Source organism: Metopolophium dirhodum, chromosome 4 (assembly GCF_019925205.1).
Source record: "Metopolophium dirhodum isolate CAU chromosome 4, ASM1992520v1, whole genome shotgun sequence".
NCBI classification, from domain to species: Eukaryota; Metazoa; Arthropoda; class Insecta; order Hemiptera; family Aphididae; genus Metopolophium; species Metopolophium dirhodum.
This window is the reverse complement of record NC_083563.1, coordinates 39384789-39412472: the sequence shown is the minus strand read 5'-3', so window position 1 is coordinate 39412472 and position 27684 is coordinate 39384789. Positions and strand designations below refer to the sequence as shown.

The window sequence follows — 27684 nt, the reverse complement described above, 5'->3', positions numbered from 1 at the left end:
AACAAACAAGTCTAGGAAATTATAGTATGAAGTGTATTGTATTTATTATGTGAATAATAAAATAATTATATGAATAAATAATATGACAGTTAATATGTTATAATATATGTTATCATTTAATACAGTGTGTACTAAATCATATAGTAAAACCAGGTTCACTTTGTCTACAGTAAATTATTGACCCACAAATGACCTTATGAACCAACGAAGTTGGACCAAAACTTTATGATAATATAGTATAATATACACTTTAGGACAACATTATACAATAGATTAATTATTATCTAGCTTATTCACTATATTAACGTAATACCAATAATAATTGTCTAAATGAATATTCAAACTAAATTCTATGCTACAAATGTACCGTAATCAAAACTATTTTAAACGAATTGTCTAATATATATAATATATACAAAATGCATGTAAAAAATTATTAAAATGAAATATATTTTTAGAACAGTGAAGTCGTATTTATAAAATATTGTGTTATAATGTATATTATATCCATTAAAGAATTGTAAATAAAAATTTAGTATACATAAGTACATTAATTGACAAATGCACGCCTTCAAATTGAATAACATAACTTTATTAAATAACTTATTTTTCATGGCTTCAGAAAATGGAATAAAATTATATTTTGGCAAGACATTTTACTACAATATCATTAATTGTATTAATGTAAGGCTTTATCAAAAAAATCTAAAAAATGTCTTATAAAAGAACTTATTTTTAGATTCTCCTTGATTAAAATATTATTTTGTTCTACTATGGAGATTCAACTAGATTAATACTGACAAAATTATTTTTAGTACGATGTAAATGTGTAATTTTCAGAGGAAACTTTTCTTTTATACATATACCTATTTACTATATTATACTTTCAACTTTTTTTATAAGAAGCCCAAGTTATTTCAAATCTATTCATGGCACCCATTTCAAGTGAAACATGGGGTGAGTGTATCAATACTGAAAATGGAAACGACCCTCCGTGTTAAGCCTTCTAACCGTTTGCACAGACGCTTAAACCACTCTTGCCCTTGGGGTTTTTTCCCTCCCCTGATGTTTTTGTCCTAAATGAGCCCAACCCCGCTATCGGAATTAAACCATCTTGAAAATAATATTCGTGTCCTCTAGAACACGCGACCACATTATATACACCACACTGCTATATAACCTACCGTAGAGGGTTGCACTTCATTTAATATTCCTCCGGTAAATGCGTACGCCTACTTATTATTCCTGCAGGTCTACCTATATCCAAACGAACAATTATTATTTGTCTTCGAATTCATTTCAAAATAGTATTTAATCTGTATTCAATTATTTGTGTACATAATGTAATATATTATTAATTTATTATTAGGTATATATTGAATGAGATGTCCGTTGATGGTTTTGTTAGTATTACCGCAATATTATATACCTACCTAGTATGTATGCTCGTGTGTTTCGGGGGTGGATGGAAAATATGATGGATGACGGCCAGCTCAACTTCGGCATCCGAACGAACACCTTTTTATAAAAGTGCCGACCCACCTCGCTTATCTTTCCAAATGTATTTTCATTCTTCTATCACTTTCTCCGCCTTGCACGGATCCCTCTATTGAATCTGCCCGATGAAAAGTTGAATACCGATTGGTTGAAACGTTATTTTCATAAACGACGCGCGATGATGGTTGAGAAACATGCGTACTTCTCGCCAACTATCAGTATAACTAGAACCATTGTACTTTTCACGAAAACTGCTATAATCGCTTTAGGTTAAACTTACGTATGAAATCGATTTCATTGTGTTTCTATCGAGGGGTTTCCAAAACGATGGCGTATTTCGATTTCGATTTAAAATGATATTAGTTTTTAAAATCCATTATTGTCAGTTATAACCGTTTATGCATGTATAGTGAAAAGTAATATTATATTCTTCACGTATTTACAGTGATGCCATAATTTAATATAATATTCGTTATTATATATTCTTATTTCTTATTAATTATTTTAAATTACACAACTATCAACATAAAAGCACATTTTTTATTTTTCAAAGCTTTTTTTTCTGTTAGACGATTTTATGTTACTGATAATGTAAGGATTAAGTAAAACGCATAAAAAATAATTATAAATAATAAATAAAACTCAGTTTTTGATGGTTTTATACAAACAAAAATATATATCACAGGTAAAGTACTTTCAATACAATATTAATTTGTTGGACGTTGGTATATGCCCGTTGCATATATATTGGAATATTTATGGTTTTTAATTAAAAATAAACCATTTAAAAAGTATTTTTACGATACTTATCTTTAAATATGTTATATAAAAACATTTTAACTTGACTGAAGAAAGCAGTGTTGTATTTATATGATGTTTTTCTTCAAAACAAATAATCGTAAAAAGTATTGCTTTTTTTACTACGTCATTTCAGTTAAATCCTAAAATGGTATCCAATAATGGGATTTAGAAAAGTTTGATATTTGTTGTACAGCAGTTATGTGTTCGTAATTTTTTTTTACTGACATCGCCACATCGGTGAACAACTACGGAAGCCTAAATGATGGTTTCCAGGTAGTACAATTTTTTTAACGACCTCGAAATAGGTTGTAAACAAGTGTATTATTAAATTAGTGATGATTACATAAAAACCGAATTCAAATATAAATTCTGAGTGAAACTAATAGTATTTTTTTAGTAATGCTTAATAACATTAAGCTATTGTTTCTAAGAAACTCCCAATTATTTTAAATGTATTTATCTAAAGCGTACGTCGCGCTTCGTATCGCATCTGTTGTCTCCATCTTACTAATACATAACTAATACATTACTAATGCATAACATTCCAAAATATACGTTCAGCAGTTCAAAATTTGTATTGTTAGCTTTAATATAATAGTGAATAGACCTACTATGAAACTTAAAGGTAAGAACATTTTCTGTGTTCTCTCAATGGATTGTTACGATATTTTTGTTTCAGGTCAAGTTATGCGTATGTAAAATATTAATACTTAAAAATGCTCATAATTTACTTAAAAATGTAAATATTTCTACCGAGAGAACACAGATATTGTTCATACATTTAAGACTTGTGATATGTCAATTCACTATAAGAGTCTAATATGATGAAACCTAGCAATACAAAATCAGAAGTACTTAACGTATATTTTAGTATGTTATGCGTTAGGACTTAGGAGTATGGAGACGACACACATGTGAAAACAATGTCCTTTTAATTCAAAAACTAACTTTTTTATATCAAGAAATACATCAGCTAGGTAAAAGGTTCAAATATACAACAGCTTAAGTAAAATATTGAGTGTTACTTAAACTTGAAATCATCGATTTACAAATATGTTAAAGAGAAAATACTAGTAGTACTAAGTATCAATAAAAAATAAACATTGAAACGTTGTGCTATCACAGTTATAAACCACTTTATAAATAACTTAACTTTTTAAATAAACTCTTTTAAATTCCGAACCAAAGCACTAAATTCTTAAATATTAATCGTGGATTGAACATACATTTATATTTGCTAACTCAGGTCTACTTAATGTCTAATGATGCTTTTTCTGTAAAAGAAACTCCTCGTGGGTGGCTCTTCACTAAAAAACTTTTATATTCTCACAGAATACAGAAAATCACTATGTTCTAGATTAATATCCATAATATTTATAATTCACTTACCATAAAAATAAAGGCATGTTCAAATTATTGATGTGTGTATAAATTACGAAAGTCAAAAATGTAATCTCATACTGATAAGTGATAACTGATAATGTAGAATAAATCCTATTATCTGTCATTATAGTAAGTTGTCTATTATAGACGAATACTGAAAAAAATTTAAACTGTTCTTGCGTAAAGACGAAATGGTATATTAAATATAAAAATTGCATTTATTTTTATCCAGCTTTTAGAGAGATTCCATAAACGACGCGTTGTTGAATGTAAAATAGTAAGTTATATTCCATGCACTCGCGATCTTGCCATCACAATTCTTGACATTTTTCCCGGAGCCTGATAAACGTTTATTATACCATGGTGTATTGGTGTTGTATTATACAACGATTTTACGTGTTGTTATGTCAGATATACTCTAATTATTATAATATATTTTCCTTAAACGCATAATTTAAACCCTTAACATATTTTCCACTTTTTACATTTTTTTTTATTTATTATGTTATGAATAAAATGATAAGTTCTATGAAACTTCAATAAAACAAATATAAACAAAGCCAACTCACTTCATTTATAAAGGGTGCGTACATGTAATGCTGGCAATTGTCTTGGAACGGCCACTTAGTCATATTATGTTTTTGTCATTTAATAATAATTAATAACAATGATAAATCGTTTTAAATCACAAAATTACTTGGACAAGTGAATATATCTCTATCAAAGATGAATAGAGAGCCAAATTAAATTTGTATAATACGCGATTCTATTATATATATTATGAAGATAGAAAAAAGGGGGAGTAGATAACCACTTTACAGTACAGCTATAGGTGTTGAGTGTAACTTGTTATTGAGTAAGTCATAATAATTTATGTGATAAATTTTAATTCAATATTATCAATTTTTCCATACAATAAATGAGATTCTGAGCGAAGTTAGTGCGTTGGCCTATATTTCTAAATTAATCCCATGGTACAGTTTTTTATATTGCTATTTAAGTAATTTATTTACTATTAGTATATTACGGCAGGTTGGTTTAATTTTTCCCAAAAACATTGCATTCATTATGATATATTATGTATATTTCATTAGTATAATATGGGATACAATAAGAACAATTTTCTAAATTCGTGTATAAAATTAAAAAATGACATCGCTTTAATCAATAAGAGTATTCAGGGATATTGAATAGACATTTATTTAAAACATTTTTTCGAATTATTTAATAAAATGAAATATAATATGTAAATACTTAATTTATAGGTATAATATATATAATATATTCATTTATATTCTATTTCATAATGCTTAATACTTCATAATAATCGGTAATATTAAACCAAGGATGGCTATAACAACGGACCGTGAATCGAATTCAACCTACCATAATTTATTATCTGGCCTGTGAAATTATTTTATATTTTCACTCTTATTTTTACATTCATTAATATTTTATATTTACGTCAAAATAAAATTTAAAAATTTAAAATAATTCGAATATGTAATATTATATACATTCACCTATTTAATACTTACCATACATTTAAAAAATGATTTAAAATTATTGGGATACCAATAGTTACATTTTTTATGGACCGTGGTTAAACAATTTGACAACAGCTGTTATTGAATATTTTACTATAGATATTTAATTTAAATATGCTTAAAAATATATCCAACGTGTAAAATTAGGAAATATTTTTTTCTACCAATAAAAATTAATACAATAAAATTATTTGCATCTTTTACAACCTCACGTCCATGATGGTCTTTGATCCAATAGAAAAAAGATAAATAATACTATTAAAAGGAAAACCTTAATATTAAATAATCAAGTCTTATTCAATTCGGAGTTGTATTCGAAATTAACGAGTAGTGATAATCAAAATAAAAATGTAAAATATTTTTATTATTGATGAAAATAGGATCTGTTGAGATTGCGTATAAGTTAGTAATATTATAATGCATAAGTATATACAAATAAATACATCAAAATATAACAGTGTTGTAAAATTTTATACTGTGTGAAGAGCAAAAACTTTTTTTATACAACGGCTTCTTTGAATATTTAACAAAAAAAAAAAAAGCCTGGACGCTTCAATAAGTACAGATTATAAGTGAGAATGATCGGAAATTGTATATTCTGCTTAAAATCGACTAAAAGCTCCTAGAATGATGTCTAAATTGTATTTTTTGTTTTTTAATAAGCCTTTTTAATTTACTACAACACATAATAATAACTTTGCATTATATATTTGATACAGGTTATTCAGCTATGGTTCATTGTACATATTATTAAAGTTTGTTTTGTTAAAGTGAACGGCTGACATATTTAATTTCATTAACTGTAAGACATAAGTTATATTTTATTATACCTACTGTATTAGTTTTTTTATAACTTGGTCACGGTGTTGAGATTTAAAATATAATACTACTGCATCAGCAAAACCAATCACGTGAGTTGTATCAGTGTTCTAGCCATAGAATAATCATATCCATAAGTAAGTTATTTCTATAATTTGACTGTGTGTTTAATCCAGGAGATTATATAGCACTCGTAAATTATAAACGATGAAAAATATTTTAATAGACAATTGGAAAAATACATTTAAAAGCTGAATTAATGGTCTAAAGTTGATAACTAATACAGGTATTTTATATAAAATACTATTGATTCTTATCCATTCTATGGTAAGTCATCTTGGATATTGTTAAAAACAATAATAAAAAACAAAAAAACAATTATTTTTTTTCAATATTAACTTGAAATTGAACGCGACACCATATTATTTTTCACGCACCATTATAGGCAATGTACATAATTTTGAATAAGAATTCCTTAAAGTTAATTGAAATGAAATATTTATAAGTTAGAACTTATAAACCATAAAAACAGCCAAATCTGTTTTTGGTTTTATGCAAGAGACACAATTCTTTAAATTCATTTTTTTTTTCAAAGAAAAAAAAAATCATGGATATTAATCGGTATATAAGTTTTATGTTGAAAATTATATGTTAAGTATAATTTAAAATGTGCATTTTATTTGAATATTTTCTTTTGACCTATTGTTGGCATCAACTACTTGTATAATGCATAATTTTGAATTATCTATTCAAAGTTCAAGAAAACAATTTCTGTTATGTTCCAAGTATTATATAATACCATCATCATTGTGATTTATTCTATGTTTATTTATTCATAAATTTACCTATATTATATATAATTTTACATAATACAGCCGATAGGTATTATAAATATTCAAACTGAAACATAAATATTTAAAAATTAGATTAAATTGTATTTATAATATTATATGTTTGATAATATTAGCATAAAATAAGCAATATTAAAAATAGATCGGATTATATTAATAAAACAAAATGTGTTTATAAAATATACAGAAACAATCAAAAAAAAAAAAAAAAATTATTTTAGGAATTTTCCTATTTCAAAAACTACTAAATTTTATACAATTATGATAGTTTTAACTTTTAAAGTTAGATATTTCATTTATCATTTACACATAGTTAGCGATTTTTTAATTTTCTATTGCCGCATAGTTGAGTAAACGTAATATATTATTATAATTTTTTGTGTCACCTATAAAAATATAATGAACAACATTTCTTGTATTTATATAATATTTTAAAAAACAAAATCAATTAGGTACTTACTCATATTATAATTATAACATTAACGAACTTAAACAATTACAAAAAATAACAAATTAACAAAAGTGGTGTCTTCAATAAATGGCAGAATTAGGACATACTCTGCAGTTATAATCATATTTTTGTCATTTTATTTTGTAACTCCTTATATTTATAAAAACTTGGTGCTACAAAATAATATCAGCGTTTACTTAACTGCACAATTTGATGATATCTGCCGAAACCTATTTTTGTTCATCAATTAATGGGTAACTTTTTTTCTAAATTATATTAAAAATTGACACCCATTATGGTTAAATCATATAATATATCATATATTGCACGTGGACTTTGTAGGGATATGGGGATACCGTGGTAACTATCATTTTAGATTTTAAGTGTGATAAATGTATTGATTTTACAATGATGTGTTTTTTATTTGTATGTCTGAAGACAATTTTTACGGTAGAAAAATACTTTAAATTTCAACTTTGAGAGTGGTTTCTGGTAGAAAATCAATTCTAGTTTGTACATTGGGTGGGGGGGGGGGGGACAAAAACCAAAATGTAGAGCACATTGAAAAATAATAGGTAATTACAAAAAAAAAAAATTACGAACGTTTGTTAACATTTTAATATTTGCTATTAAATAATTGTTTTGTAACTTTGATTAGCACAAAGTTAAACCATCTTCGTTCAAAATAGTTTTTTTTTTATCATATTATTAATTGTATACAATATATACGATACATGATAAATTATCGATGGATTGAAATTTAACACATATATTAAATTTGATTAGGACGGTATTTTGTAGTACATATTATGCCGGAACTAGGTTATACGAACCGTGTCAGTTATTCGCAGTTTTGACGTTGAGGGTGTAGCAAGTCACCATTCTATCGGCGAAGATAGTTTTTACACGGACTGTAGTCCGGCGTGTCCGGATGATAAATGTCTGCAGTTCAATTTCGCACTACAGTCAAACTGTACTTATACCTACTCAGACCTATATAATATAATATAATATAAGCCCATGACTTGTCTATGTTCAAAATATTTTGCAGGGTTGAATTACAATTACATATGGCACTACATATTTTATATATTTTATACTGTATATATTATATATCTTATAATAATATGGATGAAGGAAAACACCAAACGGTTGTGATTCATGTTATGTGACAAAGTATAGATACCTTTTTATGGCGGTTCGCGCCGGAAGATGGTATTTATTGGGTCCGTTTGGATAACTGCTGCTAGGTTATTGCGCACTACAAATTGACAATTCAGGATTTAAATATTAATGCAACGATTCTGTTCGCTCCGATGCTCGGCAGTTATATATAGGATCATAATCGCTTTTCCCTATCAATAACGGAATAACACGTTCATTTCAGAGAAAACCATTTTTTTACCGTATTAATTAAATTGAATTTTAAGCTATCTGTATATGTTCAAATTTTGTTGTTTTTTTAATTACGTATCTACGAATATTGGCATTATATTCATGGCATCTAAATTAAACACGCAGGTATGGACCTACATTTTTAATAATAAACAACTGATTTGCACCAGTAAATTGTATTATTTTATAGACAAACAATATGATATGCTAATTCAAATTGATTTATCACCCATACCACCCAATGTTATATAGTTTAAATGATTTTCTTTGTAGATAACTCAAAAGGCTATAATACTTGTCTCAAGTATTTACAATGACTTTTGATAAAGTTAATACAATTTCATTTTTAACCGATACTTTAACATCTTACTATTCACGCCGTCTTGTATCAGTTACAAATAAAATGGTTGTACACTCTAGATTTATTAAATTGGTTTTATTAAGTATAATATCATCCTTGAAATGCATTTAATTATTTGAAGAACTCTAAAATTTGAATACTTATCAGAACCCCGTATTATTTGAACTCTGTTTGACCGAACCGGGCTTATTAAGTCAGGTGCTTGTAAAAAAATAAGTCTAGGTACTTTACTTTGGATACGGTAGAAATTATATTATTGTTTAGTTTGCAGGACATATTTTATCCCCCCCCCCTCTCCCATAAACATTTACTACGTCATATTATTTAGTTATTTAGAGGCGTGAACGCCGAGTAGTGTGATCTGTATTTTTATATTAATACACTTTTGTTGAAATAAACAGGTGTAAATACTTTGCCTATAAATTACTTTTGTTTATATCAACATTGTCGCTGAAGAACTATATGGGAGAATTATATTTTACACACGTTCTATTTAAAGAGTGGCGATTTATCATGTTTTTTATGACGAAAGAATAGTTTAGAAATAAATATAATAACTATTTGATTTTTGTTTCCAGTGGAAGAAACTTAATATTACCATAGATAGCACTTACACGCGAAACATCAGAGACAGTTAACACACGAGTTATTAGTAAACATAGTTATTACATTAATATACACAGGAATGACGAGTTTTTCGGTATACGGTATTACATAGGTATACCAGTTATTGCTCAAACACCGCTTGAACGGTATACTGTAATGTCGAAGTGCCGATGACGTACCGTCCAATACCGAAGTAGATGTACCGCCCAGACAGCAATTTTATGATTAATAATATTATTATAACATTGTAATAACGAACAATATTAGTATAACGTTATTATAATACTATAATAATAATACTATCATTACGAAATGCTGTCTGGGCGTATATCATATTATTATGTGTTGACGGGTTTTCTCGGTACACCTGTTCTAGTAGGGTACCAAAGTACTGGTATCCTATTTCGATACCGTCAACCTTACGATAATATTGTACGCATCTCGAATTTAAAATAAAGAGGAAAAAACAGTACTAAAGAGACTAAGAATCTGACACTAAGGCTGAATAATTAACACACGGTTTTCTAATATAAAAAGAAGATCCACCTATATATTATGCGAAACCTGCGGAGTAACACTAACCGTCGACACCCACTGACAATATGTCGCGAGTACAATATTAAGAGGAGCTCGGTAAATGCATAACACCCACCGCTTCAAATGCAGTTTTAGCGGATTCAAGTGTGGAAAACAACCAGGAGATTTTATGTTCTTTAGAAAACAAATGTATATAATATAGGTAATACGATAAAACGTAAGAGAAAAAATCAAGTTTTGATGAAAATTATTAACTATAATGGCTTGTGCAGGCGAAGTTCATTTTAGATAAATAAAAATATATATATATATATAGTATTGTATTTACATTTTTAACGCAAAGGGTTAGTTTAGTGTTGACGCATAAACATTAACATATTCAAAATTATATATAATAGGATGAGAAATTCGTTATGAACGCCGCACTTAAAATACACATATATTATGATGACAAGTACTTAATACGTGTTTATGATAATGTAACGTATATAATGATTTCCCGTAATAAATTTTCGGTCGCGGAATAAATTGTTGTATACGATATTATATTTATATACTAACTGGTTGTGGATGAAAAAAAAACGAATGTGTATATGAATCGGAAGACGAATGTTGACAGAACACTGTGTACAACTAATGTAGCTTCGGGATGGAATTTATTGTTTATTGTTAATATTAGACGGCAACTATATATACCTATGTATAAACAAAACAAAATGTGATAACCTTAATAAAACTATATAGTCTGGGAGGACACATACTGTCTGTGTAAACTAAAACAACCCGAATGATAAATAGAGGTGTTTTTGGCTGCCGTAAAATTTCACGGTTTTCTAATGACACGTTTTAAATTGAAATATGATAAAAAAAAATGTCTATGAAAAATAACATCAATGATTTTTCTGGTGTAATTATATTATGTAAATTGTGTGTGGTTCGCGTCGGGGATGGGTTATTGAGCGTTAAGAAATTATTCTTAATTTTTAAAGAAAGGAATGTCTTTAATTTTTCTTACTTGCCAGTGTGAAGGAATTCAAACCACTGCTGCTTAAAGAAAATTGATTCTCAAAATTGATGTATCTCACTACTTACAATAGTTTATTTTTAACAGGTTATTGACTGGTAGAATACCAAAATATTATTCCACGTATGAAGTTATAAATAATACATTGTAAATGAATAAGATTTTGATATTCCTCTCGTATTTTCTGATTCATTGACTATAATTTATAATAATAATAACTATAACTATTACTGTATTGTTTTTAACGATTTTTATTATTGTTTCAGGAAACACGGCTGCAATAAGTAAGTACATACGGATGTTTTTCAAAGCTATTATCATAAGCAAATAAAGCTTACCAACAATAAGAAATTGTATTCTGTATTGTTTACTTCTGACTTAATTAAAGATTAAAACAATTTTTGAATGATTCGTTAATGACAACAGAGCTAAACTGTTACAGGTAGGTATTATGCATAAATTAATAAGTGTCCAAAGTTGGTGATTTTCAGTGTGCATACATAGATGATTAAATTAGTTTTAGTTATAAACTTTATTTATATTTTATTATACAATAGGCATTTAGTTTTTAACTAGAAATAAATAAAATGTTCACATTATATTATTGATGTATTATTATGTTCAAAATTGTCAGTGTTTTGTTTTTATTGTCTGTTTAAACTTTTATAGAAATAACAACAGTTCATTTTTTAAGTCGATGTAAAGTATAAAATATAATTTCATAACGATTCGGTTCATATGACGTAATAGTGGCTAAACCGTGCTGTCAAAACATGTTTCCGTATTTCATCGTTTATGACTCGTGGATGCAGAATTACTTTTTTTTATTTTAAATAGAATGATATACATTTTATCTTCATTTTTTTTAGAGGAAATATTTATCTTATTTTATATTTCGTTATTCACAATTGAATATGTGATAATTTTTGTTTTAACATAAGTTATACAGGATGTAAAATACATAAAAAAAAATGTCACAAAATACAGATAAGGTTTTATTATAGTACTAACTAGAAAAAAATTGTGATTTATTACTGTTTTACAATTTAGAATGCATCCAAAAGCCAAATCGAAAAAATATTTTGTAGAACTGTATTTATTTATTTCTAAATTTTTTGAAAAAAACAACAATCGAATAGTAGTAATGACTTATGTTATACACGAGTATTATCAAACATGTTGAGGAAAAATAGTGGAGTTTACATGAAAAAAGGCCTATAATTTTTAATAGCACATACTTATACATTTTAGAGGATTTCACGTCTTTCTTTCATGACAGTAGCATTACTGCTTTAATCTTAATTAACACAGAATAATAATGTACGGTTATCGGAGAGACGAGTTCAATTTTAAACTCTTTTCATTATTTATTATTATATATTTGATATGCCGTTTAGAATAAAACTTTGTAGGGGCTGTGTGTGTGTGTGTGTGTGCATATGAAATTATGTGTCTCTGAGGTGCCAAAAGTTCTCTGTTTTTGTTCGAAAGTAAGAGAAAACGGAATTACACGATTAATTAACTAGTTCGAAATTTCGAATATGACGAACTAAATAACTGCGGTATGTGGCGTGGAGTACTTTAATATTTCGCACATATTATAAAATATGTAATTAAAAATTGATAACCCCGTGTCTCTGCAGTGAGTGTTACACAAGAAAGTTGAGTCCCATATAATACGACGGTAGCAATAATATTATGTAGTTTAGCGAATCGTATACATTTTGGTCTTACGGCACCCGTAAACTTCATTGCCGTGGAGTTATACGATCGTACTACGCCAGCTGTGGTTGAGATAAATTCCGACGAAATTCGTTTGTTCGCGAGAAATTTGCGCGGAAGAGTTCAATCGGTTATGACAACCGTAAAAAACCGTCTAAGATAGGGTCTTCGGACGAGTGGACTTACAAGTTACAGGATGAGCACATTAATACACAGACACGTAATACATGTACAATCGGTTATGACAACCGTAAAAAACCGTCTAAGATAGGGTCTTCGGACGAGTGGACTTACAAGTTACAGGATGAGCACATTAATACACAGACACGTAATACATGTATGTTAGTAAGTAGGTACACATGTTCGTACGCCACGCCGTGTTGTTAATTATTTACATGCCGTGAAGCACTCTAAATAAAGCGTTGGCCGGGAAGTATCGTTAAGGACGAAAATTCGTCTTGGACACAAAAACGCTCGCCCGGTGGACCGTCCATGCAAGGATCGCTGCACAACTTGTATTTTACTTTTTTTTTGTTATTATTCCAATACCATCTCCACGCTGCGGGTAAACAGATATGGGGAATAAGGGATAATCTACGAATTTTTACGAAAAACTTCCATCCGAAGAATCGGTAACGTGGAATACGGTGGGAAATAGTGGCCGTGGACGGGACCGTGTGAAAACACTGACAGTTGCGCGAACATTGTATGGCGTAGGCGAACCCTAGAGAAACTATAAAATTCGGTATAACATACTATATATAAGTATATACATACATTCGTTATTATTATCCCAAAACATCAGCTGTCGTATAAAATAACACACAGAGTTCACAATAATGGGCGTGTCTATAGCCCAATAACAGCAGTAATTAAATGGCGTATAATGCGTGGGTTAACGCCACTACTACTTTACTCACGTCATATATTAATTATTATAACACGTCGTTTCGTATTAAGCAGGTATAGGTTTGTGGTTATCAAAAGGAATCAATTAAAAAATTGAAAAAAAATATAATATATAGAACTTACGAGATATCAGAATTTGATTCATAATGCAACAAGCATAATAATATTATTATTATTATATTATTATTTATTATTAATTATTATTATTATTATTACCTATACGCATCAGGTCTCTATTTCTTCATACGTAAATACGAATCTATTTTTTTCATAGTTAAGTTTTTTATAGTAGCTAAAGATTTAACTTCCATAATATATAGATAAATTCACTGGTAAACAAAAACAGTAAATATATTTCGTGGCCGTCGACTATAAAAAGTACCTACACTAATAGTATATTATCATATTTCAAAAATAATTATTATAAAAAGAATAGAGAAAAATCTCTTTTAGATCACTTTTGCAATGGATTAAACCCGCAAAATTTAAATTAAACACAATACTTTTTTTGTTTTTTTTAAATTGTTTTATGTAGTAACTGATTTATTAAAAAGGTATCTACTTAAATATATTTTAATGTTCTTTATAATTATTAAGGTTCTCTTTTTAACTTAATTTTTACATTACTTGTACACTTTTAATTTTAACCACATCATATCAATGATGTAACGTACTTACATAAAACTAATACTCAACTTACGATTTAATAATTACAATAATTCAATATTAGGCTAGAAAAATTAAGAGAATTAGATATATAAATTGTTTGTACATTTTTAAACTACTTTCCTTTAATTATTCACTATTAATGAACCCTTAAACCAAAATATTTAGATTAATGGATATCATCATTTAAATATCCTCTTTGATAATTTTATTTCAATTAATATACCATCACTCATCAGGTATTCATTTAAAAATGTAAAGTTGTTTTAACTATTATACAGAAGGAAAATAAATATTATGAACACACACGTGTTCAAAGAAGCATTACCCTCCCACATATTAGTAGAATAATGACCTCACTTGTCGAAGCCTGAATTTCAAATAATAAAAAAAAAAATATATAATTATTAAAATTACATTTAATACGAGTTCAATATTTATTTTTTTTTTAAATGCATCCAATTTTTTTCTACCAATACCTTATGATATGAACGTATAACTATGGTATTAATGTTCACTTTGGATAGTATTTTATGTAATGTTAATTCACAAAAATCATACGGTTAAAAAGCTACACAATCATGGTGTAACTTATTCTCAAATACAAATTAAATTACTATGATTACTCATATATAAACCGTGAATCATATGAAATAAATTAACTAACTTGTGTGTTCTATTAGTTCATGATTAACATTATTCAAAGTTATAAAATAATAAATTAGACAAGTATCACGGGAAGGATGTTTCTGTAGCGCAATGTGGTAAAGTAGGTAATGTAGAGGTTAATAAATATTGTAAATATAGGTACGTAACGTAATATAAGAAAATATTGTGCGTCGTAAAAATCAAATTTAGGAATAATTAAGAATACTGTATACGACCCAAGTTGTTATTTATATAATACATTTTCATAAATTAGTTTTATCGAAAGTTATACCTTCTAAGAAATTTTAGTGTTTTGGTGATTGAGTAGGTAAGCTCCATTCCCTTTCGAGTTGAAGTAAGACAAAATAGGTATGTTTATAACCACTGATTATAAATATTAATATTAATTTCCAATGAAAAAACGTATATTTTAGGACATGTTATAATAATCTATAAGATTACGATTTTTTTTATGAATTCTAATAACTAGTTAATTCTGCGGCATGTATATTAAAATAATGAATGCAATTATTGATAGCATGTTTGATCTGTACCTAATATTTTATTAGGTATTAAAAAATAATTATTTCACTTTCTTGTTCACATTTATGAAAAATAGAATATAAATATAGTAATATATAACGTTATTCATATCAACATTTATTTTGATGATGAATCCCAAAAAAATATGCACTTTAGTTTTAAAACTATATTTCACCCTCTTAAAAATGTGAAAATACTAATTAATAAAAGTGACAATTATTGTAAAATATTATAATATGTAGTTATAATATAAACTCTGTTATAGTATTATTTATATGTTAAAGTGTATAAAGTATTTAGTAGATATTATAACTTAAGATTAAACTAGTTTTATGAAATTGTAACGTTATTGAATATCTTCAAACTAAAGTGTTATGTAGAAGCTATAATCAAAAATTATTGTAGGATAAAAACAAATAACGTTATTCTATTAATGTTTGGATATTTTTTTATAAAATTAATAAACAAATTAACGAATCGTCGATAAAAATATATAATATGGTAATTAGTTTGAGAAAAATATGTGTAGACATGCAGTATATGCGTCTTGTTATAATGTAATGTAACATTGTGGTAATACGAGAACCAATATGTTATAAATATAATACCCGCTATTGTTATACCTATGATTAATAATCATTGCCACACCTAATAGATTAATTTATTCATCGTATTTCTGCGACCAATAGATGAATAAGAAAATCAATATTTTTTAAATAAACGTTAAACGGGGCAGTGTCGAATCGTCTTTTAGTTGTATTCATTCAATGATGTGTGTAATGAAGGGACCCCTCAAACAACAACTGTTCTACAATATGTTCGACTGAACGAGTCCGTCCGTGCGTAGAAATCACTTTCGGATTGGTGGTCTTGATATTATAGAAAAAATAAAAATTCCTCTGTTATTCGGAATATATATTAGAGCCGTTTGTAAAAAAAAAATAAGGTTCGAGATTCGACGTCCCGAGTATTGAAAAATTACGTTTTTTTTTTTTCTTTTCGTCCGCAATGAAACCTCGGTCATGTTTTTTCTCTCGACTTATGCCTGCGCCCCGCCATCGTCACCACAACTGTACGTAGAAGCCAAACAAGTTGAATATCATTGGGTCGAAATTTCGGTTATTATTATTTATTACCAACATCTCTCCTGGGTGGCTTAAAACCTGCGCTCATTTTTCTTACAATCTCCGCGCCCCCCGTGCTCACCCCCTTAACGGAAAAGCGTTACCCGACCACTAGCGGCACACCTGGCACCAGTGCCTCACTACTCCACCGGCCGTCGTCAACCGGTATCGCATTTGTCACAGTGTGGGAAGGAGGGAGGGGGGGGATTCTAGAATTTTTCTACTTTTTTCCGAGCTCCACCCCCGTCCTCATCCTCCCACACACACACGTCATATCCTTAACCATCTAGTAAAAATGCCTCGCCTAAATCTTCTAATATATATGCTCGCACATTTTTTATTCTCACGTTTGTGCTTCATAATATATTATGTACATAATAAGTATACGCCATCGGAATCGGGTATAAGCATTTTTAGACATTTTACGTGTTAAAAGCTATAATATGTATTTGCGATACTATATAATATAATAATTATTATTCCTTGTCTGCGTATATTATTACCGATGATTCAAAATTGACGAAAAATGTAATACGCCGTCCACCTACAACACCTGTATATTAACACATAAACAAGATAATACAACACAACGGTTTTGATCTATACTCAAAGACTCCGGTGAATTTCCACGATAGCATTATACTGTAGTACAATAACATATTATACTGAATGTGCGTGGGTAACGTGTATGTGGACTTACTACAATAAGCCCTCACGTACGTGTGTTGAAAAATAATCAAGAGATAACATCGATGAACGGCATGAAAAAAAAAATAATAACCTGCAGTGGGTGTCAAAAGTATAATATAATATAGAAGAGTAGTGAAATTGTATGTGATGGCAAACAGTGTAATTTTGGATGTACAAAATATTAAACATTTTTTGTTTCGTCAAATGCAAATATCTAAAAAAAAAAATTGTATTTTTTCTATTAACTTGACGAAACAAAAATGTTTGAAATGTTTTTTTTTTTCAACCGTTGATTATAATATCAATAAACATGGTTGTTATGCTTGTTTGAATATCTAGTTGAATTTTGAGTAGATTTTTCTTTTTGTCATTCCTCATTACAATATTGTTATTTAAATAAAAAATGTATTTTTATCTATTTCTCGTTTATATAATCATATCATATCATATTACCATGAAATTGAATCAAATATTAAGTTACGTATTACAATTCAATATATTAAGTTACGTATTACAATTCATACTACAATAACATAATGTCTACGTTACTTAAAATGTTTTTTCCACATAATAATATGTGGTTTATTAAAATATAATTTTAATGAAGTATTTCTATTCATATTAAATGAAAATTAAACAAAAAAATGAACCATAGTTTTTCTTTAATTCTTTTAATAACCTCTATTATATAAATTTGGATAGATTTGAAAAAAAGAATTTAATACACACAATGTCCATGTAAATGAATATTGTTTAATATTGCTAAACCAAAAATCTTTATTTTACAAGTAAACGTGAATTTTGTTATTTATACTTTTAGATTTCAAAATGTACATTTATTTGTTTTTAAACAATTATTATTTCTACTATAATTTTCTAGTTTTATGGTAAAATACTTGAAATGTCAAATTTTTTCTCTACGAAGGATGGAATACTTGTCTATAATTCATAATAATATGTGAATGATTTCAAAATAAAAATGTATTAAAGTTTTTTATGTTATATTAAAAATAAAACATAATTCAAGTTATAAACTTCATATTATAAGTTACAACCACCACCACTTAAATCATGATTGATTTTATATTTATACTTTATAGTCTAAATTACATTAGGTTGAAATTAATAAGCATTTTGTTTATCGGTGAGGTGGCGTTTTACTTTCATATTTAAACCCAATTTATTTCCTTTTTTTTTCACACCCCACAGAACACTGTATTCGTTAATTGTTTTCCCATACAGAAATAATGTCCATCAGCTGCTTTCAACCATTAACACGTTTTTTTTCCACGAAATATTTTCCATTTAAAATAAAAACGTAGTTTAAATTTAGTTTAAAGGGTTATGTAAACAACATTAACACGAACAAAATTACATTATTTCTATGCCTGTTTGTTTTGATTGTTTATTTTTTCACTTGTTTTTCGTTAAATTACCTCGTATTGAGAAAATACATTACAAGGTCATTCATCTACAGTCTACCCATTAACACTGCGCCTTGTTTGACCCTAATCAGAATTAGTATGCATACTGTATACACACGACTAACTTTAACAAACTATATAAATTATCGATGGGTTGTTATTTATACGAATTTTAGATAGCATTATAATAATATATAACACGAAATATGTGAAGGACCAAGTCTCATATTTAGTTAGTTAAACGGTTTACATTTTATAACACGCTCACATAAAATAAATACATTTCTTATATCCTAATTGTTTGATCACACATCATGTTAATAACTAATTTATTGTTTAAGAAGAAAAGTAATTATTTAAAATTAACATAATACTATTAACAAAAACAATATAGTTTTATATTCACATTTACAAACAACGTGATCCCACTAAAATTGTTCTATGAAATTCCTTGTTGCCCGTAATGGCATAATGACTTTATTAGTAATGTTTATTTTTTAATAGTTAGGTATTGAAAATATGAAACTAATACTGTTAAATGTCTGCATAATTTTTGTTGAAAATAGGTTTTCAAATAAAAATACTTTATGAGTTATGGTCTTTTAAACATTTTTATTTCATAAAATTGAGAAAAAAATATTACGTGGCTTCTTCTAACAAATGTATTCAAATAATTTATATGACACATTATTTAGATAAATGGCATTTTTATGAGAATTATATTCCACAGGTATTTGTGTTTTTAAATAATTCTGAGTGAATCTAAAATACATTACCTACAGTTTTTTTTTTAATATTGTGCCACTATCTTACTTTTCTAGTTTTTATTTAAGTTTCATATCATAATAATATTTATATTCAAGTCAAAAATTCTAATATATTAAATTGTAGGATTGTCTAAAGTGAAAACTTTTTAAAATTTAAATTGATTAAAAATATTAAAAATGTATTTTTGCAATTTATTTTATCTACTTATTGCTGTTTTTTTTTTTAATTTTATAAAATAATAAGTTCTAGAAGTTTGTTTATTGAGTTAATGTTATTGTTTTTTAAATAATTGTATTTTTAGTTTTAAATGCAATTAAGGATGTATACATTTTTTTCAAAAGAAATTGATGGTTTAAAACTGACATTTAGTAAACTTTTAAATTAAAATTTTAAAATACTGTCATACTATATATAACAATATAGCACAATTATTTTAGAATGTTTTGATTTTACGATGATGTGTTTTTTTTAATTTAAAAATTTGTTTATAAATTAAAATTTTTTTTTTGTTTCTGTGTACACGATAATTAGTTGAAATAATGCTTTGATTTTCAACTTCAGTATCTTGTTCGATGTTAAAGTGAATCTAGTTGGTGCTTGGGGAGGTCAACATTTGAAATTCCCAGTAATTTTCCAAAGCTCCGAGAAAAACAAAAATTATGTAATTGACATTATGTATATAGTAGTTGATTTATCTTTACATTTTTTTGTCCACCTATATTGGTCTGATATGTTCAAATAAATGAATCGTTTTATAACATATTTTCTGTGAATAAATATATATTCATCTAGATTTTCTGTAACACGTATATATAGTTTTATGAGCATAATAAATTATACACATCTATCATCGATTTAAGTTTGTTAAATACAAAATATTAACATGAATAATAATCGAGGTAAATAATAAACAAATCTATTTATACGTACATATACATATTATATTGCATGCAAAGACAAATGGTTTGTGACACGAATTGATCTTTCTGAAAGATATCTAAAATAGTTTTGATAATAAACGAACGAAGTAAGACTTTAACAGCACTACTTAGATATTCCCTTTGGTGGTTCTTGTTTTAGTTGTGATTTCTCTTGAGAAGTTCAAAGCTGAATATGACAGCCGAAAGGTTGATACATTTATGTATCCTGCTTTATTTCAATAGCTAGAAGTTTTTTGTGATGCATCTCGATATAAGCTGCTATATAATACATTAATACCTTAGTGCATATTCATAACAATAACAATACAAGACCATATTATAAAAAAAAAATAAATAAATATTTTACCTTCATTTAAATAACTATTCCAGCTCTAGAATACATACAGCATATGATTTATTTATAATATTATAATACCTATTAGAATTTCGTTTCGTGAATCATCATAAAATGTTATGTGCAGGCTTCATACATATTATATTCGTATTATTAAAAGTCTACAATGAATATTGTACGTTTGTATTTTATAATATAAGTATTTCGTAAACATAATTGGATACAATTAATGAAAATTATAATTCGTAAAATAAAATATTAGTAGGTAACTAATTTAATAACTGTATAGAACACAATAATTATTAATGTATTGAAATTATTCAGGAGTATAAGGTCAAGTTACATACAATTCTAAAAATGAATTTTTTCTAATTTTAAATATTCTTATTTATTTTCTGTCTTATATGTATATACAATTTGTAATATTTAGAACTTATTAATAATGATTTCGTGCTAGTTCATGCCGTGTTTTTTTTTTTTTTTTTGAGGAATTATCTCAATGCGTATCGTTTTATACAGAATTCAGTCAAATTTATAGTCCACAGACTTTAGTTCACTTCCGGACATTATAAAACGCACTTGAAGCGGACACGAGGTCGAAGCCATGCTATACCCTCGTCACACACACCAGCAACTGTTAATAATATTATTAAACGGCGAACTATTGCTAATTTTGGACGTAAGCTGACGGTAATACTGAACACGGAGACACCGGTCCATTAGGGTGTTCCGGTCGTCTGGTTGCGTTTATCTGTTCAAGTGTCGATCTGGGCGATATGCCAACGAAGCCGTTGTTATAAACATCTCGACCGGTGCCGATAAAATCATTGTCCGTTGGATCACTCTACACTTAATCATTGGCATCTAAGTGTCCATACTAAGATTTAATGATGATGGGTATTTTGAATCCTCCAGATTACCAGTTAGGGGGGGGGGGGGGGGGGTGGGGGATAACTAATCCATGACCTATATTTCACGTCAAATCAGTGGGACCTAAACTTTAGGTTAATTTATATTTTTGTATGTATTGTATTAATTATATTTGATTATAATACACGGAAACTATTTGGAAGAAGACAAATTATCAAAGAAAAGGAGCGAATGTGTGTTTATGGGGTTTTTGCAAATTGTATCGCGTGGATTGATAATACATTAATTACAAAATTTGTATCAAACGTTGCTGCTTTTGGATGTTACTATTTCTATGTGTCGGTTTTTGCCGGTTATTTATGATGGGTGGCTGATATTGACGATTTGGTCTACCGCGGTTTTGGTAACAATAATAAGCCAGTACGTGATTACGAAAAATTGACTCGAAAAAAAACAAGCACATGGCGTCATACTTGTTTACGTTGGTAATAACTCATAAGACGAAGCACTGAAGGATGTCTTATCTTAGCAGTATCGTCATCATTGCGTTCATTAACTTGTACAGGATTAAAGATCTAAACAAATACTGCATGGATATCAAGGGATGTGGTGTCCGATTATCAGAGTTTGTAACTTGTAGTGTAACGAGCAATGAGAAGAAAGTTATGGTTCTGATATAAATGATATAAATATATATTATTAATTATACATTAATGTACATGATTGCGATACATCACTGGAAATAATAACACGGAAATAATTTCCAAATCTACAGGATATTATTTGTGTTCATTTTTAAGAACTATTGTGTATTTATGTCACATAAAATTCAGTTATGTTTCAACTTCCTGACCAACGTAGAATCACATTTTTTTACTATATAATATATAGCGCATGAAATACATTATATAAGTATTGAAAATAAAATGTAGACCAAGTCAGTACATTTCCAGCCAGAAGTGATTTCGGTTCTTAGAAAGCGAGACGCGTATTGGTTTTGCAACGATTTTTTTTCAGCAAACACTTTTTAGTCAGTGAAAAATCCGAAAAACTTTCATATATCCCTTGGGTTTGGTTGTGAATTGAATCAAGTGGATACTTTGAACAGGTATTCTGTAAACGCTGTTAGTAGTTTTCCTAAGTATGGTAGAAATGCCTCAGAAAATACACGCTAAAAATTATTTTGGACCATAAAAATGTTGCTTTTACAGTTCAAACTAAATGTCGCTCATATATAGTTGTTCTCCAATTGAATGATTAATTTGTGATAGTTGTTTTATCTCAAGATGATCGATGATTAAGAACTTGCAGTGATTAATAAATGCAATATTACATACATATATTATAATAAATGGGGGGACGAGGTGGCCGAGTGGTCTAACGCGACGGATTCGGCACAGCCGGTCCGAGTTCGATCCTCGACCACTGGGCGGCATTTTTCTCCGTGCAAGTCACGGTGTCCGGAGAACAAGTGCCGCCATCCCCCCACCCCGGGGCACGGCAGAAACCTACGGGTGCCCCATTAGAAATTCTGCCAAACACAACACACACGTGTACCAACCTACCCAATATAAAACCTACCAAACCTACCCAATATAAAACCTACAGTGCCCTCCCCACACCCAATGGCCTATGTTGCCGCGGGTTACCCAATAAAAAAAAAAAAAAAAAAAAAATTATAATAAATGTTACCCAATGGTTTTTTTTCCTTTATTTGTTACCTAATGAATCGTGTTATGGTAATAAACTTATTTCTAAAACAAAAATAATCAATAAGGATTAGTAATGTTTATTTGATTTTCATAGATATCATAATAATAATGATGTGTTTTATTTTGTAATTTAACAGAGTCATTAGTGTCTTTTTAACAACGGAGATGCTATTTATTTACATCATAAAAATATTATGTATTTCAGTTATTAGTTTTTAAGACTACTAAATAAATATAATACGCAAGTATAAAATATTTCATGATAGTAAACTACCATTATTATGTTGTACACAGACATGATCTCCGCGACGAGTAAAGCAATTTTTAATTTGTATTTACTACATTTTACAATTCGAAAAACAACGACCAATTTCTATTTATTTCATACTGGTAATGATTTAGTTTAAAAAAAAAAAACATACATGAGCCGAACATATTACGAGGTTTGTTAATGGATTAATTGATATTTAAAAAATAATCGTTGTGTTTTTAAACGGATTTATTTAAACATAATATAATATGTCGTCCGTGTCAAATACAGTACAATCACTGTGAAAATAATTATATACAGAACACGTAAGGGCACACACGTGCATTTATGAATTCGACAACAATCGTGTCTTCCCTAAAGTTGGCGGATCATTGCACACACAACACACAACGAAATGGGTTCTTACTATGGTCACAGTATGGCGTATGTATCGAGTTCGGAATTGTTTTCGAATCCACAAAACTCCTGACCAGACTGATCAGAATCCGATTTCTCACTTTCTAACCACGTTCAATCGTATAGGCCTATTTGGACGCAAATGTATAATATGCTACTTGCAAGAACTCAGCATACCTACTCAAAATTATAGCGTAAAATTGCATGTACACTGTACAGCCTTATGACGACAATCCGTTGTTGAGTCACCTAACCCCAAATCCCGACCATCCGATGTATCAGAATAACAAACAATGGTCAATGCTTCGATACAATTAATACCAAAATATAATAATATTGTCCTTATTGATTTTTTAACGTCAAAATTATATTATATTTGGTTATTGCAATTTATTATTCCCAAAGCAGTCATGTAGTCATTTTGCCTATCCATCGTGCCGTGTTAAAACCGTTATACACATTAATAATATTATTAAGTCTAAATTATATCTTCGGAAAAATATGCTGCGTACTTATTTAAATTAATAAACTTATATAATTATAAGTAAAATTAAAGTAACTCAAAAACTCGTATAAAAACGATTTTTTTATAATATTTTATTGGCAATCAATTAATGTACTAGGATATTATATACTTCAAAATAAAATTATCGATATTTGACGATAATATTATATGTTTGCTAAATCATTTTCAAACATTTACTGAAATTAACAGCTCAATTCAAATGTATTATAATATGTGAACGAAATGGCGCAACTGATACCGTAATTGGGCAATCAGTTAAATTCACGTTAATTAAAACAAAACAAAGTATTTTAACAAAATATAAAGAATTTTAAATTAACTAATTGTGTTATCATTAAACTATAGCATAAATCGATCATTATAGCCTCGGAGTTTTGAGAAACCAAACAAACTGTCTTGTAGTTTTGAATAAAAGATGTTTTCTCGTGGTGCAGCCGTTACTGAAGTACATAAATTACAGCCAAGGCCCAAGACTAAATGCACACAAAACAAGAAGTCTATGTATTCTGCGCCGTACATCACGACTGAATAATTTATAGGTGTAGAAGAAAATATGTTGAAACAGAATTACAATTAAATATCGTCATGAATATATTTTGTGAATAGTAATATGTTGATATTTACAGCAGTTGTTCATATTCAGCTACTGCTTGACATCAAAGTAGACGACATTATATCTTTTTAATTTTAAATTGTATTTAATGTCAATTCAATAAAAATAATTTACACTCTATAAGTCTGAGTGTTACTGCTGGGTGACTTCTCCCATCACGTCTCCACGTCTTGTATATAAATAACATTTTTTTCGCACATATGCTTATTATAAATAGGTACCATTACAGATTGTTATATAATCCAATAAATGTTTATAAAAAAAATTCTATACGTATAAAAGCGCTATTGTTAACATTATAATGATAATTGTAACGATACGTAATTATATTAAATTCCATTGTGGTTATCGACGTGTTTTATAGTATTATTTTAACGTTTCGTGATGTTAATCACGGCATTTAGAACGTCATGTTTGGAACAGTTATTTTTTATAAAGAAGAAGTTTAGAATGAATTAGTAATATAATATAATTTTAGAGTGAAAAATATTATTCTAATTAATTCGTTTTTAATTTTCAAATAATGCGTTTTTTGTAAAAATAATTGTAAAAATAAATTCAAGAATTTTTGAATGTATTTAAAATATCTGTATTTAATAAAAGTAACTGTGATTCTTCTTAAATATATAATAATAATTGTAGATTTTTTAATAACTATAGATATAGATATGAAAATGTTACTACCTATGATACATCCGAAAAAAATTGTTTTTAATTTGATTTATATTATGAATTTTGTCGGTGTACCTCTATGTCTATACACCTATATTCAAAGAGAGGATATAACATATTTTTTTTCAGCACAAATTTATGGGAGCATTATAGTAGAAGATATTAAAATTTAAAATCATAAATAAAACAAAAAATGACCACAATATAACGAATACGTTATTAACCATTGCCAAGATTTTAAATTTTTTTTTAGTTTTGATATTTCCATAATATACAAGACAGCTGTAGTCGATTTTCAGTCGGTTTGTTATAATTTTTTTTTTTGTTTTCTATTTAAATTGTTGCCATATTATACAATATAATGTTATCATCATAATTTACCAATAACTTTAAAATTATATGAGATTAAAACTAACATACACCAGACTATTTTAAAAATGATTATAACACAATTTTACTAACAACAAATATCATAAACTTTACTGCTTTTTGTACATTAAAATGTTTAACATAAAATTTCACTCATATTAACATTATGAAGTAAAATGTCTACGTAATACTAAAAAAAAATATCCCTATGTATGTATATTATTTTAATTCTTGGTTTTTTTTAAAAAAAAAAAAACTATTAACGTTTTGTTAAAGCCATTCCATTCAATTTCTTCTAAACTTGTCACACAATAAATGTTGAATTTTTTTATGTACATAAAAACTTACATTTTATTTTACTATACAGTTAGAAGTTACATTAGACATAGTTGACAATGTACTCCATTTTTTCTTTTCAAAACCATGACAATTATTTAATGTGTCTTAATTTAACGACAAGCGATTACTTTTATAGCATTTTGTTTGAAATTATTTTCCACTGACAGATTTATGTGAATTTGGGACAAAGGATTTTCGTTTATACACATATATGTTAAGATCCAAATAGGAAATCGGCAGTTGTGAGAAATTCTGCCGGTTCAATGTACACATTAGCCCTATAAACATGATGCACACCAAATAAGAAGATATAAATTTAACTAACACATAAAATAAACGTGTTTACCGCAACGATCAATTATTGATAAATCAGATATATTAAGTAGTTCACAATTACTGTTCTGTTTCATAAAACTATTTTTTATTATGTTTTTATGTACACCTACAAGTGTACCGATGTGTAAAGTCTATCGCAATATTGCAAGTCTTTGATCATCAAAACCGGCTTGTTATAATAATTTCAATTTTGTGTTCCCAAGGACCAACAGACAACCCTTTAAAGAACCAAATACATATATTATAACATTATTATTGTTTTGTTAAAAATGAATTATTCAACTTATGTGTACAATAGTTATTGCCATGCACCTGCATATTCATTAAATTATATAACCTAATTTTATTGTATAGTTAAACTATCTTATGTTCAATAAATTAAAATATCCAGTCTAAGGGAACCAATATCATTTAGTTTGAGTAATAGACACATCATAATAGTTTACACATTTCTTGTACGTACATGCAATGTCATCAAATATGAAACGCATTATAATTTTACCATATCTTATGAACAAATTTCGTTTTATTGAAGTCCT

The 27684-nt window shown here is 27.8% G+C and overlaps 1 protein-coding gene across 3 annotated transcripts in view; it reads left to right on the top strand.

Moving 5' to 3' along the window:
- The window catches only part of LOC132942948 (zwei Ig domain protein zig-8-like), a 265842-nt gene that overhangs the window by 93901 nt on the left and 144257 nt on the right, over positions 1–27684 (top strand). For all 3 annotated transcript variants that reach the window (XM_061011667.1, XM_061011666.1, XM_061011668.1), the window contains exon 4: positions 11539–11556. In XM_061011667.1, coding sequence (XP_060867650.1) covers positions 11539–11556 — 18 coding nt within the window. The remainder of the gene's footprint in view (positions 1–11538; positions 11557–27684) is intronic.